Below are 19,586 nucleotides of genomic sequence, written 5' to 3'. Positions count from 1 at the left end.
AAGGACAAAAAAACACAGTCCTCTATTTCTAATTATCTTTTCTTTTTTTCAATTATCAATTAGACCAACTCAAATTAATATGGATGGTACATAATGTATTGATCATGTTTACAAAAAAAAATGCAAGAAATCAAAGGATCTTGGACCTCTCGCACGAGTAAATCCAGAAGCAGATTAACTAGAAACTTCTCGTAAAATATATATATATATATATATAGGGAGAGAGAGAGAGAGAAAGAGAGAGAGGACATTTTTTTTTGTTTACTGAATTATCTATGATCTGTGGACACAAGTCTTGTTTCAACACAGACAATGAATGTCAGACACGTCAAATCCCGAAAAGCTAGACACAAGGTCACAGCTATATATTCAGGTAGCTGGGAATATATAACAGGTTATACAATGTACGGATGTACCAGAAGAATCACAGATAGCAAAACACTTGATAAAAGAAAAAGTATACATAAATCTTTTTAAAAGAGATGTAAAACATTCATAGTTATGCACCTACTTTTGGCAAATGAAGGGAAATATTTTTAATGTCTCCAAACAAATGTTAAGACACAAATGAACATGGGAGTCATGTCTTCAAGGGTCGCATGCTCCCCTATTTTATATAGATGTTTACAGCATATATTTTACTTGTCTTGCATTGCTAAACTGTGAGAATAAGGAAACCAATTATTAAGATTCCCATCAATAGCATCGTTAGAGAAGAACTAAGCCATATTGAAGCCTAACTCAAAGAGTATCAGTGCCACACCAAGGACTAATCCTCTTTAGTCCAAAAAGAAAAAAGTCTGCAAGGTAAATTATATGGTCATTAGTGTTTCTAGTATTTCATTTTAATTAGAATTAGCTTTAGTTCAACCTTCTTGAGTTAAGGGTTTCTCACACTTACTATAAATGCTGAATGTGGGTTGTAGTCATATGCTATGAGCTTTGGTATGTGAGACACTTCAAATATTTGGGGGCATTATGTGAGGCTTTTCTTTGGAATAGCTTCTGTTTTACTATTTAGTTTGAGCTGCACCATCCCATAGCCCCTACAACCCTATCGTCCCCTTAGAACCTTTCTACAACCACCCGCCACCTTTTCATTGCAAGACAGTCCATAAACCTTGAATTGCCTAACTGCGGTCCTGCATCATCATACCTTAACAATGAGACATCGAGTAGATTTCATTTTCACTATAACCTTGACATTGACATTTTCACAACTCATTTGACAGTTTTGAGATGTCACAGACATCCCCGTATCAGGGCTGTTAGCCACAGATCATACAAGATAAAGTTTTAAAATTGTCTTTATGCATAAAACCCAAATGAGAACACAATTTCAAGTGCATTTTTAAGGAGGGATAGTTGAACTGACAACAGGAAATTTCAAAAAGCGTTGACTGAAAACAGTAGTTGCCAACAACAAATAAAAACAAAATCTTCATTCTGCAGATAATCACAGTGAATATACCATGCAGCTAATAGAACCATACCTGTCAGTACCCTAAGTTTTGAAGTATGAGGGACATCATCCAATCCTCTTCCCCAGTCAACTTCAGTGAGTTGGATGTCCCCATTAGATGCAAGGAAAGGAATCAAAGATAAAAATTTGTCCAATGCACTGTATACATTTATGACCTATAATAAAGAAAAAACCGTGACAAGACCATCATATATCTGCAGAATAAGAAGTACTGAAACAATTGACATCAGAGCTAGTGTTTTAATCAATATATCTGATTTTAGAAATTTAAAAAAGAGTAGATTTAAGCTCACTGTTTCAGCATCACTGGCTTTTCGCTTAAGAGACTCCCGAAAAATGTAGGAGACAATGCATATCTGGAGTTCAAAAAACAAGGTTTAGCTTTGAAGCCGCAAATAAGGAGAAAGTTTGGAAAATTACATCAAGATACGATCATGGTTATCAAGAACAACAGTTTATATATCAACCATAAAAGCACAGGGAACTAGTTGTCTAAATTTACAAAATGTTAGATTTTGGCTCTTGAAAAAAAAAAAAAAAAAAAAAAAAAAAACCTACGAAAGGAATAAACTATGACTCTTTCTTCAGCTTTTTTCTCCTTAGACTTGAGAAAACCAATCGGTACATCTAACAATAGACGGAACCCATCAAAGCATTTCCATTAAAGTTTCAAGCAGAAAGAGAGAGTTGCTGCAGTGGCAACACATTAGATGACCAGCCTCTTTGCAGACAGACAATAGTCAGCTCCCTATAAGGAAGACAATGTCATCTTTTGGCTACTTCACCCAAGAGAGGTAAAACTCTCCTTTTCGGCAGAAAAGATTTTTCTTACACCGAAAAATATTTGGTCCTGCTCTCCTTTATAGCCTAGTCCCAGGCTGTCGCAAAGGATGGGGGGAAAAACACCAAAAGAATGAAGAGGCAGATGATTCTGTATAGTAAAAACAAAATAATTGCTAATACCAGCAGAACAATGCACTCTACTACATATGCAATAATGCATATGCGCCAATGCCAGTATGATCATACCGTTCAACATGTAATATGGAAGCCACAAACACAATAGATAACAATAGGGAGATGGATGGTACCTTCTTAGCCTTGTTATCTTTATAAATGGTCTTTCTAAAAGGGAGAAATAACGCAGCATACAAGGAGAGCCTTCGTTGTTCATCCTAAGATTTCACATGTCACAGAAAACGATAATTCCAAGCTTATATAAATAAGAAACTAAACATACCAGAATAGAGAATGGACATGTACAAAAATTACTACATAAATGCCAACAGAATGAGGGTAACAGGAGCAAATTAGGAAGATAAGTATAATGTTCATATACTTGCCACTTACATTGAAAGTAGAGCCTCCAATTAATTGAACAAGGTTCCAAGTAGCATCCAAGTAGGAGATGCACAGCCTAAATAAGGTAAATGGAAAAAACTGAGCAAGAAACAGACATACTTTTTTTTTCCTTGGTAAGTATGACAGCCAAAAAGACAAAAGCGGAAACACAAAATACCATAGAAAAATGCTGCTCTGTGTGCTACGAAATTTGGTGTCTGATCACATGTGACGCTTAAAAAGCGTGTTTATGAAACTTAAGTAGACATAAAATTGTTGAATTTTGGGCTTTATTTTTCCTAATTAAATTCTGAACATTTCTTAAAAAAAAATGACTAACTATTTGAAGCTAAAAGGCACATTAAAAGTGCTGGGGACTTCAACAGCCTATGTGCAAGTGTAAGTTGGAGTAGAATATGATGCATTTTTTAATAAATAAAGTATATTCAATCAAAGCGCAGAGAAGCTCAACCCAAGCACACAGGTTGTATAAAAGATAATTCCTAATCCATAGAGAAAGAATAACATAAATCTAAAAATTCAGAAAAAGTAGAAACAAGCAAAGTATTCTACGTCACTCTCCATGTATACAAGGTTTGTAGCACCAAGTTCTTTAAATTGAGCAAACCATTCTCACAATCGTCAAAGTTGCATGCATTCCGCTCCTGCCATAGACACCACATCAAACACAGTGGAGCCATCATCCATAAGTGCAAAGCCAAGCGGTTGCCCATCTGTTCCCTCAAACTTCCCAACAACTCGCTTACCCTTCGAGGCATAACCTACGCAACACCAAAAAGCTGAAAAAGCGCACTCCACATCTCTGTTGCAACCTCACAATGAAGGAATAAGTGATCGATGGACTCTCCCCAAGTCTTACACTTTAGTGGGATGTTCTTTTTACATGGCCAGTTCAAGATTGGATGATGGAGATGGAGATGGAGATGGTACTTTCTTTCTTCACTCGGCTTTATTCTATTTCAGTTCGACATGGAGAAGATGACAAGTTAGTTTGGTGGCTTTCTTTGCATGAACAGCAACGATAGACAAAATTTTGACGCATGACAATCTGCGAAAAGAGGAATGTCATGGTGATTGAGTGGAGCTGTTTGTGTAAGAAGAGTGGGGAGTCAATTAAACATCTGTTACTTCACTGTGAAGTTGCTCGCGATATTTGAAGTTACATTCTTACTTTTTATTTGGGGTAGAGTGGGTTATGCCACAAACGGTGCTGCAGTTGTTGACTAGTTGGGGCGCATCGTTTGGGTATGGTTCTACTAAAGAAGTTTGGTGGTTAGTTCCGTTGTATTTAATGTGGTGTATTTGTTCGAGAGTGGAATGTGCGGCACTTTGAAGATGTAGAGACATCGATTGTGGAGCTACGTAAGCGTTTGCTCAATATGTTATATATTTGGATAGCGTCTCGTCATAGTTTGAACGTTTTTACTTATGTAGACTTTTTAAACTTATTTTATGTTCGTTCCTTTTAGGGGCACTCTTGTATACTTATTGTGTATTAGGGTTGCGCCCCTCTGCGCCTTATTAATGAATTGACATTATTTATCAAAGAGTTGCCGTCCACATAAAGAATGCCTCTCGGTGGAACCTTCACTTTCCAAATAGTCTTCCAAGGAAAAGTGGATTCTACAGGAGTAAGCAATACCTGATAGTAAGACTTCACTTCAAATGACTTCATTTTTTATGGGATCCAACAAATTTTTTCTTCACCTCCATACCATACTCTTTGAGAGTACAACTCAAAAAATCGAGAGACCACTTCCACCTCTCAATCATGCACATGTTGAGTAAACAGAATATTCCAATGAATGTTACCATTTTGGATCTGCATATTCTCTTGCGCCCATGCATCCTTACCACAAGCAATAGCGAACAACTCTGGAAAGAGGATCTTCAAAGGTAGTTCCCCACACCTAGGGTTGGCAATTTTTGACACGACCCGCGAACCCGGCACGAACACGACACGAAAATATAAGGTTTGGGTCTGGGCTAATCGGGTTCGGGACATAATCGGGTCAACCCGATTAGGATCGTGTATGCGGGTCAATCCGCTCCAACCCGATTAAATTTTTTTTCCAACCCACCAACTTGTTTATGACACGTTTACGACCCGTTTATGACCCGCTAACCCGTTTATGGCATTTTTTTGAATTATTTTTATTTAAAAAAAAAAAAAAAACACACACAATCGGGTTGACATGACAACCCGACGGGTTGACCCGTTCCAACCCCGATTATTAATCTGGTTGTTAATCGGGCCGTACTCCAATCCGCCAACCCGACGGGTTGACACGAACCCAACCCGCAAACCCGAATTGCCAAGCCTACTCACACCACACATAATGCCAAAAAAAAAAAAAAACACTTTAGAACCGTCACCTACATCATATCTCACATGATGTGCAAACAGGCCACCTCCTCCTTATACATTTCCACACTCTTCACTCCATAGGGTCCCCCTACCTCCTTGGAACACCAACCACCCCTCATACTACAATATTTGATGTCCACCACCTTCCTCCACAATGCATCCCTTTCCATAGCAAACCTCCATAAATAACCACTTACCGGCAATGCTCAATTAAACTGAAGCATGTTTCTCACCCCTAATCCCCCCCCCCCCCCTGAGTCCTTCGAAATACACACCTTTGACCAATTCACCAAATGAAACTTAAATTCATCACCAACACCTCCCCAAAGAAAATCCCTCTGTAGTTTTTCCAAACGATTAGTCACTCCCATTGGAATAGGGAAGAGGGACAAATAATATGTGGGCAAGTTAGAAAAAGTACTTTTGATCAACGTTAACCTAACGCCCTTTGATAAATACAACCTCTTCTAACCCGCCAATCTATTCTCCATCTTCTCAATAACGCTACTCCAAATATTGGAAGCCTTAACTGAAGGCCCAAAAGAAGACCCAAAAACTTTATTGGCAATGAAGCCACACCACACCCAAGAATGCTAGCCAAGCCCTCCACATCGCCTACTGGAACAATCCCAGACTTAAACAAATTAAGTTTCAGCCCTAATACCGCTTCAAAACAAAGCAAAAAAACATCTCAAGTTTCGGAATTGTTCAACACTAGGCTCACAAAAAAGCAAAGTGTCATCTGCAAATAACAAATGTGACACTATCATTTCCTCTTGATTTCTCGAACCCACAAAGCACCTAGAAAGGAGCTCACTTTCCACCATTGCAGACAACATCCTACTCAAAGCCTCCATCAACACCACAAACAATAAAGGAAACAAAGGATCCCCTTGTCATAGTCCTCTTAAACTACTAAAACAAACCCCGAAGGTGACCCATTAGTGATAATGGAAAAACGAACTGCAGAAATACAATGAGCTATCTAACCTCACCATCTCTCCAACAAATAAAGCAAAAACTCCAAATTTATGTGATCATATGCTTGGGGAGCAAAAAGTTTCAAACCTTTTCCAAACTTGTTAAGAAACCAAGATAAGCAATACCTTGGCATATTAATGGTTGGGACATTGTGCCATAGCAAAACGAGGATGATACTCCATATATTAATAACACATTGTGCGGCTACTATTGCTGCAAGATCAAGAGAAAGTGACAGAGGTTGGATGAAGAAGATCTAGGACCAAAGATTTTATGCACAAAGCGTCAAGATTTCTTAATTAGTCTATAGTTCGTTTCTTCTTTTTTTCTTAAATAGTCTATACTCAATTTGGGAAATTCTGATTCCCCATTTGCATATGTTTCCTATCCTTGAGCCATATGTATCTTCGGCTCTGGCATCTTTGGGAATACCAGCAAACACTCTACTCCTTGAGATATTTGCCGTGGACCGCCCCAAACCAAATACACTTTTAAGTGGAAACCTAAATTGGGCAAGGGGGTTTCTCTTTCAGGTTTGAGGGAGGAAGAGGCCTAGGGTCACACTTAGCCCGATAGTGTCCTGAAAATTTTGCATCCCCATCCCGTCTCCGTCGAGGTTTGTCATGCCAAAGATCAAAAGGAGAGTTTTGAATGATAATTTTACTTATCAAAAAAGATCAAAAGGAGAGTCAAGGTGGCCCAAGGGGTGCTTCAGAGTCCTTCGTCAATGACTCTATTTCAAGGGAGCTATTCACAGCCTCTTTCCAAATATAGTTGCGACCTTCCAGGGCTTTTTTTCTTAGTTCAAACAATGTCGAAGGTGATCCAGGTGCCGAAACTTCAGATGTAGATGGGTCATTCGAGTTGGGTACCCTCTTAGGTAAATCCTCAGTCGAGACAGTGGTTGTAGCTTCTTGTCATGGTGACATAGGTCTGGCGAGCATATCGAGGGCCTTGGAGTGGACGTTAGCTTTGAGAGATGGGAAGATTTTGACGAGTGTTGTGGGCTGGTTTTGTTGGGGTGTTTGGGTTTCCTCCTATTTTTGGGTTTTTCGGGTGTTTTTCCTCTCTTCACTCTTTTTTCCTGTTTTGGTGTCCTTTTTGTATACTTCATGTATGCTAAGGGGTGCCTTTACGCTTTTTATAAACTTCTTTGCTTATCAAAAAAAAAAAATTTGTCAGTTCCAAGTTTTATTTATGGGGCCCTACTTCCTCCTTTTGGTAAGAGCTTTGAAGAAGGTTGTTGTGTCGGAAAAGAGCTTGACATTCTGCGGACAACCCCTTCATCAGATCATGTTGCTGGTTTCCATAAATTTGTGGAGCTATCTTGTGAGGGGTGTGAGGAGGTATAGATGGTGTTGCTCAACACCACTAAGTCAAGTCAGTATTAAAGGAGCCCAAGTAGTCCCTACAGTTCTCTTTCTAAGTCAATAAACGGATGGCACCGTGAATTGAAGAGGTTAGCTTGGTCTATCTACTATGATCTTAACGGTGGTCATTTTAGTAGAAGTAAAGACAAGGGGAGGGGATCTACTTGTTCATTATCAAGCCTATGATTCTATCTTGGAACTTGAGAGGGTTGTATGATAAGGTGGAAAGATAGAGGATTAGAAATTTTCTTATTTTTTGATACGTAAACAAAATATCATGAAAAAGGAAAAAGGTGCAACTTAAATACACAAGGAGTATACAGGAGAAACACCTAGCTAGAAATAGATAATAAGTCAAAAAAAAAAAATTATGAAAACTAAGCAAATTAAAATCTAAAACAGTTGTTCAGTGGTAAATAATTATGACAAAAAGAAAGACTTAAGCTCCAAGTCCCGTCTTCTCACAGTCTTCAAAACGTCTATCATTTCTTTCCCTCCAGAGACACCATAAATTAGGAATCTTCTTAGAGAATGGAAGGCTAATATCGTCTATCTACAATAAACAAAATTGGAGTCTGTGTCTAGGTTGTTGAGCACATTTTATGGGGCTGTCAACAAGTAGATTGGTTTTTTTGGGTTCGAGAGGAGCATCTGGAGGGATCTTGTTAAGGGGGGGGGGGGAGGGGGGGGGGGGGGGGGGGGCGGGAGGAATATTCAGTTGCTTGCGCTTTCAGGAATGTAACTGATAATTTTGAGTAGGCCTTTGGGGGTGCTTATGGTTCTAATGATGACAATGACAAAAGGGTGCTCTAGGATTAATTGGCAGGGTTGCTTAGTTGATGGGATCTTCTGTGGTGTATAGGGGGTGACTTTAATATTATCCACTACCCAAGTGAGAGATCAAGCGACACCCGTTCTTCCCCAGCTATGTTGAAGTTTTCAGAATTCATCTTGGAGCAAGGCCTTATGGATATTTCCTCTTGTTAGTGGTAACTTCACGTAGTTTAATAATCGGGATACCCTCTCATGGTCCAGAATCAACAAGTTCCTCCTCTTACCTAGCTGGGAAGTAGAGTTTCCTACCGTTTCTCAAAGGAGGCTTCCTAAGTTTTTATCGGATAACTTTCCTTTAATGCTTGATTGTAGAGATGTTGTTAGGAGCAGAAGATATTTCAAGTTTGAAAATGTGGTTAAAATCAAAGGGTTTTGTGGATAAGATAAAACAATGGTGGATGCCTTAAAGTTTTCAAGGCTCTCCTAGTTTCTTTTTGGCGTGCAAACTGAAAGCCTTGAAAATCAACTTGAAAAATTGGAATGAAGAGGTATTCGGCAATGCTGAGAAGCGGAAAAAGGTAATTCTGGACGAACTTTGGCTTCTTAATATTAATGCTGAGGAAAGACCCTTCTATGATGCTGAAAAGGTGAGAAAGGATGTGATTGCTAGTGACCTAGAGAGTGTATTACTCTTTTGGAAGAAGCTAGAGACATACATTAAAGCGCAAGGAGTGCAGCCCAAGCTTGAGACAAAAATTCAGGGCTCTTTGTTTGAGGGAACAAGAATACAACATTTTTTGTCCTTGTGACTAATTCAAATAGAAGGAACAACGCTGTGGAATTGCTAGTTGTTAATGGCTTTGTATCTTTTGATTCTTCGTAAATTAGTGAGCAGCTTTTGTAATTTTACACGCGTTTGTATTCAAAACAATTATGCTGGCGGCCTAAATTGGATGGTCTTTCTTTTAATGCTATCGGTATAGAGGAGGCTATGTGGATGGAAAGAGCTTTTGATAAGAGAGAGACGTCTTTGAGGGTGAAAGCTCTGAACGGAGATCAGCCCTTAGGCCTGATGGTTTTTCTTTTCAATCTTGTTGGGAGATCCTTAAAGAAGATATCATGAATGTCTTTCTTGAGTTTCATGCTAGAGGGAAGTTTGAGAGGAGCCTCAATGCTATTTTTATCTCCCTTATTCCCAAGAAAGCCGAGGTAGTGGACATCAAGAACTTTCACCCTATCAGTCTTGTGGGGGGCGTCCACTAAATGATTTCTAAAGTCCTAGTTAACAGGCTGAAAGCAGTGTTGGAGAAGGTAATCTCTAGGTCTCAGAATGCTTTTATCAAGGATAGACAAGTTCTAGATTCAATCCTTATTGCAAATGAACGCCTTGACAGCATAATTAGATCATGAGACACAAGTGTGCTCTACAAAATGGACCTTGAGAAGGTGTATGATCATGTTAATTGTAGCTTCTTGTTGTATCTATTAAGGAGATGTTTTAAGGAGAAATGGTGCAAATGACTAGCTCATTGTATTTTTTTTTTTTTTTTTTTTTTTTTGATAAGTAATTGTAATTTAATTCAATAAAAGCGCAGAGGGGCGCAACCCTTATACACGGGAAGTGTACAAGAGAGCCCCTAAATAAGACAAGAAGAGAATAAGTTTAAAAAATCTACATAAGTAAAATCATTCAAGCAATGATGGGATGCTATCCAAATATATAACATATTAAACAAACGCTTCCGTAGCTCCACCATTGATGTCTCAACATCTTCAAAGAGCCGCGCATTCCATTCCCGCCAAATACACCACAATAAACACAAAGGAACTAACCGTCAAGCTTCTTTAGCACGACCATACCCAACCGATGCACCCCAGCTAGTCAAGAACTCCAACACCATTCGTGGCATAACCCACTCTACCCCAAATAAGGTAAGAATGTAACTCCAAAGATCACGAGCAACTTCGCAGTGAAGCAACAGATGATCAATAGAGTTCCCATTCTTCTTACACATACAACACCACTCAATCACTAGGACATTCCTCTTACGCAAGTTATCATGCGTCAAAATTTTGCCCAAAGCTGTTGACCATACAAAAAAAGCCACCCTAGTCGGAGCCTTAACACGCCAAATACTCTTCCCCAAAAATGATAGGTCATTTTTCCTAATAAGCATTCCATAATAGGATCTCACCTCATAAAAACACCTTTTAGAGGGGTTCCAAACTAACCTGTCACCCTCTCCATGTCAAACCGAAGTGGAGTAAAGCCGCTTGAAGAAAGAAAGAACCATCTCTATCTCCCAATCTTGGATTTGCCTCGCAAAAAGAACATTCCATTGAATAACTCCGTTATGAACGACCAAGTTATCCACCACCATTGCATCTTTGTTCCTCACAATACTAAACAAAAATGGAAAGCACCATTTCAAAGATCTATCCCCACACCACCAATCATGCCATAAACTAATATGTGACCCATCCCCCACCTCAAAACGAACAAAATTACAAAACTTCTCCCATTCCCTCCTAATATGTTTCCACACACCCACTCCAAAGGAACCCGACACCTCTTTCGAACACCACCCACCCTTTAAACTCTCAAATTTTGCGTCAATCACCAATCGCCATAAAGCCTCTCTCTCCCTGCCATATCTCCACAACCATTTACCCAGAAGAGTTAGACTAAAATAAATAAAGTTGTGAACTCTCAACCCACCTGAATGCAAAGGAGTACAAATCCTGTTCCATTTCACTAAATGAAATTTGACCTCATCTCCAATACCACCCCAAAAAAAAAAAAAAAAAAGCTTTTTGAATTTTATCAAGACGATTAGCCACACTCACTGGAATAGGAAATAGCGACAAGAGATATGTAGGAAGATTGGAGAGCGTACTTTTAAGAAGAGTCAGCCGCCCACCCTTTGACAAAAACATACGCTTCCATCTAGCCAACCTCCTTTCCATTTTCTCAATAACACCATTCCAAATAGACACGGATTTGTAAGAAGCACCCAATGGCAAACCCAAGTATGTCAATGGCAAATAAGCGACCCGACATCCAAGTAGGTGAGCCAACCTATCGACATCCTCTACTACACCAATAGGAACAACTTCTGATTTTCCTAAGTTAATCCTTAAGCCCGAAGCTGCCTCAAAGCATAGAAAGATACATACACCTCAGATGTCGAATCTGTTCTTCTTGGGCAACACAAAAAATCAATGTGTCATCAGCAAACAGTAAATGATTCACAACTAAAGCATCGGACTCCCTGGATCCCACTGAAAACCCTGTCAAATTGCCCTGATCCAAAGCGGCAATCAGCATCCAGCTCAAAGCCTCCATAACCACCACAAACAATAAAGGAGAAAGAGGATTTCCTTGTCGCAAACCATGAGAGGTATTAAAAAAACTCGACGGGGTTCCATTCATAAGAATAGAAAATCTCACCGTAGAAATACAATGACTAGCTCATTGTATTTCTATGGTGCGTTTCTCAATTTTGATTAGAAGAACTCCCTTCAGCTTCTTTAGTAGCTCTCGTGGCCTGAGGCAAATGAATCCTTTATCCCTTTAGCTTTTTGTTGTTGTTATGGAGGTGTTGAGTAGAATGTTGTCCACCGCAGTGAATATGGGGCTATTATTAGGTTTTTCGGTGGGATCTAGGAATAATGGGGAGCTCCTAGTGTTTCATCTATTATTTGTAGATGATACCTTGATTCTTTGAGAGGCAAACCCGAAACATCTCCATCATTTTTGTTGCCTTTCCTTATGCTTTGAAGCTATCTCGAGGTTCAAAATTAACATGGCTAAATCATAGTTAGTTCCCGCTGGCGTCGTGGATGATATTGGTGGAATTGCTAGTATCCTAGGTTGTAGGGTGTCCCCTCTGCCCATGTAAGTACCTGGGTCTCCCGTTAGAGCTTCGTTTAAAGCAAAATCAATTTGGGATGGTATTATTGAAACGATATAATGTCGCTTGGCTACTTGGAAGAGGTTGTATTTGTCTAAGGGTGGCAAGTTCACTTTGATTAAAAGCTCTCTTTCTAATTTGCCTAATTTTTTATCCCTTTTCCCCATCCCTGTTGGAGTTGCAAACTGTATTTAGAAACTTCAACATGATTTCTTGTGGGGTAGAGTTGGTGAGAAATTTGAATTCCATCTAGTCAATTGATCTAAGATTTGTACCCCAATTTCCTCAAGTGGTTTGGGGGTTCGAAACCTACTTTTGTTTAACCGAGCTCTATTGGGGAAGTGTTTATGGCGGTTATGCCACAGAGAGGGAGGCTTTGTGGAGATCAGTTGTGGAAGTTAAATATGGCAGCTTGTGGAGTGGGTGGTGCTCCAATGCGGTATATAGGTCCTCTGAGGTTGGGGTTGGGGTTGGGGGGAGTTCTCCATATTTGTGAGGTTTGAGGTGGGAGACGGGTCTAGGATCAGGTTTTGGCATTATGTGGGGTTTGGAGATCGGACCTTGAATGAAGCTTTCCTAGTGTTGTTTTCAATTGCTCACTATAAGGAGGTCTCAGTGGCGGATCATGTGTAATTTTCTAACGACTCGTTACAATTGAATGTCACCTTTATCATATCAGTGCATGACTGGGAGGGGGAGTTGGTTACTTCATTTTTTTTTTAATCTTTTGTACTCTTTTAGGTTGAGCCAAGGTGGTGAGAATAGAGCGTGTTGGATCCTTTCCAAAAGGTGGAGGTTCAAGGTCAAATCTTTTTATTAGGTGTTTACCCACACCCCACCCCCCGAGCTGGCTCTCCCTTTCATTGGAAGAGCATTTGAAAAAAATAAGGCTTCTATGACAATGGCGTTCTTTGTCTGGACGGCTGCATCAGGAAAAATAGTAATTTTGGATAACCTAAGAAAGAGCCATGTCATTGTGAAGGATTGGTGGTGTGTGCAAGAAGCACAGGGAATCCATTGATCACCTTCTACTCCACTACGAGACAGCTAGAGACTTGTAGGTTTTGGTTTTCCCTTTTTTTGGGATAGAGTGGGTCATACTCTAATAGTTGGTGAAATTGTTGGCTAGTTGGAGACGTTAGTTTGGAAGCCACCATAATATATAAGTTTGGAGGATGGTTCCCCTGTGAGAGTTCAGTGATAAAGTTAAAAGCTATTATGTTTAAATCCCTCTATGTTTGGATGGCTACTCCCAATAGTCCTCCAATAGTTGGTGAAGTTGTTGGCTAATTGGAGACGTTAGTTTGGAAGCCACCATAATATATAAGTCTAGAGGATGGTTCCCCTGTGAGAGTTCAGTGATAAAGTTAAAAGCTATTATGTTTAAATCCCTCTATGTTTGGATGGCTACTCCCAATAGTCCTCCAATAGTTGGTGAAGTTGTTGGCTAATTGGAGACGTTAGTTTGGAAGCCACCATAATATATAAGTCTAGAGGATGGTTCCCCTGTGAGAGTTCAGTGATAAAGTTAAAAGCTATTATGTTTAAATCCCTCTATGTTTGGATGGCTGCTCCCAATAGTCCTCTATTTTCTAATTTCCTAGAGTTTGTGAATTCAAGTTGGTCTTCTTCTCCTTAGTTGGCTGTCTACTTCTGTAACACCTCGGTCCCATATGGAGAAGATTAAGGAGTAGCCCACATAGAGTGGGTGGATTATAAAGATAGTCATGAGTGTTAAATCCCATATTGCCTAATTATCAAGTGAAACTGGGCTCTATAAGAAATTCTATAAAAGCTCCAAATTGACTAGTCCTTTTGAAGTGATAGTGCAGATGTGGTTAGCATTTTTCCCTAGGTCGTTACAACTTCGGTTGCGCCCCTTTGCGCTTTCTAATAAAATCGAATTACTTATAAAAAAAAAAAAAAGAAACATGTAGAATGCATGGAGCTGATTACAAAATTAGAATCCTAAGGAGTGATTTAATTGGGCCTCAAACTCAGGATAATAAATTGAAATTTTCTTCAAAGCAAACTTTACTATTGCTTAGGTTAAAAAATAAATAAATAAATAAAAAACTTTACAACATGCGTTTCTCTTCTATACTTCATGTGTACCTAGGTTACGCTTTGTGCTTTTAATGATAATTTGCTTACTTATCAAAAAAAAAAATGCATAGGACTTGTATGATTCAATTATATTTGGGAGGAAGGCTAGTTTTCAGACTTCTATTTATTTCTCCATCTACACTCAAGTCTCAAACTTAGAAGCATTATCTAAACTTATATTCATCCTCGTACCTAAAAAAGTTCAAAGGTATTCTTTCATCATTATTAGTGTTTCAAGCATATAAAAAAAATAAGTGGTAATTTATTGTAAAATAGACAATTATTCTAGTTACAAGTCTATTAAATTTTACTTCATCTGAGACAGTTTTCTTCTAAGAAAATTACCAAAAATAGACCTGGAAAATATAGAATTACAAATACCTATCACAGCATTCTGATTTGGCAGGTTCAAACTTGGGAGGAAGACTAAAGACAATCCAAAATAACAGTAAATCACAAATGTATGTCATTGCTTTAACTGGTTGATTTCCAGAGATCATGAGATCAATCTGCATAAAGAAGAAACAATTGGAAGGGATGAATAATGTTGTTTCTGGTACATTCAGTAAATATGAGTACTTCCCAGATAAAAAAGCACAAATTGTACTCCCAGAGACGTATTAATATTCAAAAGCTACTTGAGTATGCAAATACATACTTCAACTCCAATACGTTCTCTGCTAATTTTAGCAGCAAGAGCATCTTTCACTTCATCACAGGAAGCAGCTTTCTTTAGTTCTTCATCTAATACGAACCCAAATCTTGCACCTAAATGACCACAAACAAGACAACAATGTTTTTTTTTTTTTGCTTTTGATAAGTATGAGACAACAATGTTGCAGAAAGCAGGAATGGAAACAACATAAATTTGGAGAGTCTTGATGTCAAATGTACACCCAAGGCATTGACTAGCTGCATCATGAAGCATTGGCTGTTCAGGGAAACCAAAGAGCTAATGTAAACATAAGAGAGGCACTTCTTGCTTTTCTCAGTATGCACCTAACTCAACTTTCTATTAAGCCATTGCCCCGGATGTATGTGTCAATTGAGAAATTTATCCAAAGGCTTATACTCTTCAAATATTTGGTACAAAACAAATTTAAATGTATACTGGCTACAAAAATGAAAGGAACCAGAAAGTTATTTGTATAGAGATGAATGTGCTACAATGTAGGAGAAAACAAAAGGAATATAGGTCAAGCCCATGAAGAAAGATAATATTTTTTTCTTAACCTGCAAGTACACAGGTAAGAAAGATGTTTGCATAGCTCCATCAATTAGAGCAACGCGAAAGTTCCCTCTAGGCGTAGGAAAGGCAAGGCACACATGTTGTACATTTGTTGTGCCTTGGTGGGTAGTGGGTAGTCTTGTTCTTAGTTGGGTCCTTTTGTAGTTTGTTTTTGGTTTTCTCGTTTTCTAGGGCCTTGGTGTTGTGGGTTTTTGCGAGTTAGTTTTGGTCGTTCCTGTGTATACTTCAAGTGTACTTAGGGGCACCTTACGCTTTCTTTAATAAGTTTTCTTACTCATCAAAAAAAAAAAGGTAAGAAAGTGGTAGCAGCATTGAGATAAAAAGAAAAGCAATTACCATAATTAATCACAAAAATTGTTCCAATGGAGAGAGCTGAGTGGTTTAAAAATAGGATTTCTTGCAAGTGTTGATACTATGCTTGTAAGTTGAGAAACGAAAAACCGTATACATTTTTGAAAAGCTAATGGAACTTCATGGGGGAAAATTTTTTTTTTTTTTTTTTTAAATTTGCCTCCAAGAATAAATGGGAAATAATAATAACAGAAAATATAGAAAAGTGCTCAGGAAAAAAAAAACAAAAACAAAAACAAAAAAACAAAAGAAAATATAGACAAGTACCAAAACGAATAGCTCGAAGAACTCGTAATGGATCATCCAAAAAAGTATCCTTCGGAGGTAAAGGGGTCACTATCCTCCCAGATTTTAGATCTGCAATGCCTGCAGTGATAAAACAAAGGTCATAACACAAAAGTTACATATAACATTGTGGGCAGAGTAGTTTAGGAAAAGAAAGAAAGAAGCAAATAAAATCTATACTAACCTCTTTTAGTCAAATCTTCAACTGAATCAGTGTTTATATTGTAGAACATGCTGTGGATTGAAGTAATATCGCCCACTAAGAACACAATTTTCTTAAAATCAACCATATAAAATTACTGTAAAAATATGTGCGTGCTGAGAAAGAAATAGGATAAAGAGGTCAAGATACCTATTGATGGTTAAATCCCTTCTGTATGCATCCTCCTCTGCTGTGCCAAATTTTTGCTGTGAGCCAGAAGTAAACTTTATTTTAAAAAAATAATTATAAAAAAAAAAAGGATAATTTGATGCCATGGAGAAGCAGGCAACGCTCATTTCGAGTACACTTATATATCCTTTTTTCTTATAAGTAATCGAAATTTTATTTTTTTTTATAAGTAATCGAAATTTTATTTGAAAACAAAGAGACGCAATTCTAATACACAGGTTGTATAAAAGAAAAGACACCTAGCTAGAAGGGAAAAAAAGATCAAGAAAAACATAAAAATTAAGCACATTAGGAAAGTCTAAAGCAACTGTCCAAAGGTAAAGAATATTGAAGAAGAAAGGCTTTAATTCCACCACCGTCCTCTAGTGGTCTTCAAAACTTCTATCATTTCTTTCCCTCCAAAAGCACTTGTCTAGAGGTAAACAGTATTGAAGAAGAAAGACTTTAGTTCCACCATCGTCCTCTCGCAATCTTCAAAACTTCTATCATTCATTTCCTTCCAAAGACATTACAAAAGGCAAGATGGCACCATCTTCCACACTGCTGTACTCTGAGGACTGCCATATAACCCTCTCCGACAAGCAAAAAGGTCTACCACTTGCCTAGGCATAACCCAAGACAACCTAAAACGACTGAAAATAACACTCCATAAGGCACTGGCAACCTCACAATGGAGAAGAAGATAATCCACAGACTCCTTGTTGCTCTTACACATACAATACCAATCTACCACCAAGACATGACACTTCCTAAGATTATCCAAAGTGCGAATCTTTTCCTAGGGCGGCCGACCAGGTAAAGAATGTCGCTCTTAATGGAACCTTACTCTACCAAATACACTTCCAAGGGAAAGCAGAACCATCATAAGGGACAAGGATATTGTGGAACGATCTAACGTCAAACACACCCCTCTTGGAGGGGGCCTAGCAAAGCTTGCATTCACCTCCTTGACCCAATCTAAATGAGTAACAATAAAATAAAAAACAAAGCAAAGACATCCACCTCTCAATCATGAGGTGCTCTAGTAAAGCTTACGTTTCATTGATGAAAACTACCAGAAATATCCAAATGATTTGCCACAAAAGCATCCTTAATGCGAGCAATACAAAACAAATCCGAATAAGCTTCTTTGAGGGCCTGACCCCCCCACACCCCATAATCTAATCTAGAAGTCATCTCCCACCTCAAATTTGGTATGACTAGAGAACTCTTTACTCCTGACATTTTTCCACAACCCCGCTGCATACAACCTATGAACCTCATTAGAACACCACCCACCCCACAAGCTTCCATACTTAGACTGCACTACGATTCTTCACAAAGCCTCTCTCTCAAGCATATAGCGCCATAGCTACATCTCCAAAAGAACACAGTTGAACACAAGCAAGTTTCGAACCCCCAACCCTCACTCAAAAATTGAAGAACAAACCTTGGACCAACTCACCAAGTGAAATTTGAACTCTTCACCTAGCCCACCCCATAAAAAATCCCGATGCAACTTCTCTATGGGATTGGCAACAGACATCATAAGAAAAATTTCCTTATATTCATGCTCTTGAATATGTAATCAATAATTCTTTCAACAGTTTCAGCTGAAAGGGCTCCATAAATATGTTTGCATGTGTGTGCACAATCACACAGGGGAGGGAGAGAGAGAGAGAGAGAGAGAGAGAGAGAGAGAGAGAGACAGAGAAGGAAGAAAATAATATTACACAAGAAACACGAGCTGAGCAAGCAAATATTTTACTCAAGCACCATTCCAAAGATCCATCTCATACAGAAAACACCAAAGCATGTTAGCCTTTTTTTTTCCAGATAATCAACTCCCACAAGCATGAATTTGGACTGTTCTCTCAAATGATCTTTTACGATACTAGTGTTTTTAAAGGGACAGCCAACAAGAGAATTGACATTAAAAAAGGAAAAGTTTGACACAGTATCCATTTCCTAATGGTAGGGTGTATGATAGTGTTGCCATCAATTAAAAAAACCAAAAACAATTCTAAAAAGCTAAAAGAAGTTCACAACAAGAAAATGCATAAAAAGGAAAAGAAAAAAGGAGGGGGTGTGGTGAATAAAAGACTTCAAAAATCAAACAACCGAATGTGGTGTTTCGCAAGGCTTTATAAACAGCAGAAACCCTTTTCACTCTCAGAAAGACATCACTTACATGATTTGACTGTTGACAAAGTAAAAGATGCTAGCAAGGATGCACCCCCAACAAAGCATACTGAAAAAGAGGGGGAGAAATGCACAATTTTGCTTCTTAAAATACTTAAGTTGGAAGCAACACCTTACTCAAGCAGTACTTTACATATGAATCACTAAGCCCTCTACCTTTTTGTAATGACAGATATCATCGATAAGTCATCCCTCCAGGAAAGCCTAACAACATCTATCTATATGGTTCAACTTCTTTTCTGAAATTTGTCTGAAACAAAAATTTTGAACAAAAATAGTTTGAGGCGGGTAGCAACCCAAGAAATGAGAACTAAAACTATAAAGTGTAGAAAGAGAAGAATAAGAACATATGCTAACCCAAACTTCGTACCATTTTTTTTTATGGGTAATTGGGAGGGCAGCACAAGCAAGTTCTGCAAAGTAAGCAGCGTCAGTGCTTGGCCAGCCTATCACCCGTCCATAAATTCTTGCGCACGTTATAATGGGCGCTGCAAGCGGCTCCCACCGCGCACTTTGTTTTCCTTACTAGTTTAAGGCACATTCGTACCAAAATTAAAAGAAATAGAACTCCAAAAGCAAGATAACAGAAAATCAATCAAGCATAACATTACCAGTGAAAGTCCCCCACATAAGGCCCCATTGAGGGCCAAGAAATTAGCAAAATGTCGCAAATGATGAACCCATTAAAACTTTTTATTGCAAACTTTCAACAGATTTTTCTAAAACAAGTAAAAGCTGCCCATCATGGACAAACTGACTAAAGAAATACCA

At 38.5% G+C, this 19,586-nt stretch overlaps 1 protein-coding gene and 1 non-coding gene across 2 annotated transcripts in view; both read right to left on the bottom strand.

The window, feature by feature from the left end:
• The window catches only part of LOC133878255 (tRNA nucleotidyltransferase cca2), a 30,854-nt gene that overhangs the window by 7,398 nt on the left and 3,870 nt on the right, over positions 1-19,586 (bottom strand). The window contains exons 4-12 of the mRNA XM_062316789.1: positions 16,596-16,651; positions 16,428-16,477; positions 16,226-16,324; positions 15,017-15,126; positions 14,740-14,867; positions 2,834-2,900; positions 2,575-2,658; positions 1,777-1,839; positions 1,494-1,638 (exon numbers count right to left, since the gene is read on the bottom strand). Coding sequence (XP_062172773.1) covers positions 1,494-1,638; positions 1,777-1,839; positions 2,575-2,658; positions 2,834-2,900; positions 14,740-14,867; positions 15,017-15,126; positions 16,226-16,324; positions 16,428-16,477; positions 16,596-16,651 — 802 coding nt within the window. The remainder of the gene's footprint in view (positions 1-1,493; positions 1,639-1,776; positions 1,840-2,574; positions 2,659-2,833; positions 2,901-14,739; positions 14,868-15,016; positions 15,127-16,225; positions 16,325-16,427; positions 16,478-16,595; positions 16,652-19,586) is intronic.
• Positions 19,207-19,354, bottom strand: LOC133858969 (U12 minor spliceosomal RNA). The gene has a single exon (XR_009898639.1). It is a non-coding gene; the product is annotated as a U12 minor spliceosomal RNA (small nuclear RNA).

The sequence above is a fragment of the Alnus glutinosa genome, chromosome 1 (assembly GCF_958979055.1).
Source record: "Alnus glutinosa chromosome 1, dhAlnGlut1.1, whole genome shotgun sequence".
Lineage (NCBI taxonomy): Eukaryota > Viridiplantae > Streptophyta > Magnoliopsida > Fagales > Betulaceae > Alnus > Alnus glutinosa.
This window is presented reverse-complemented; position numbering and strand designations above follow the sequence as displayed.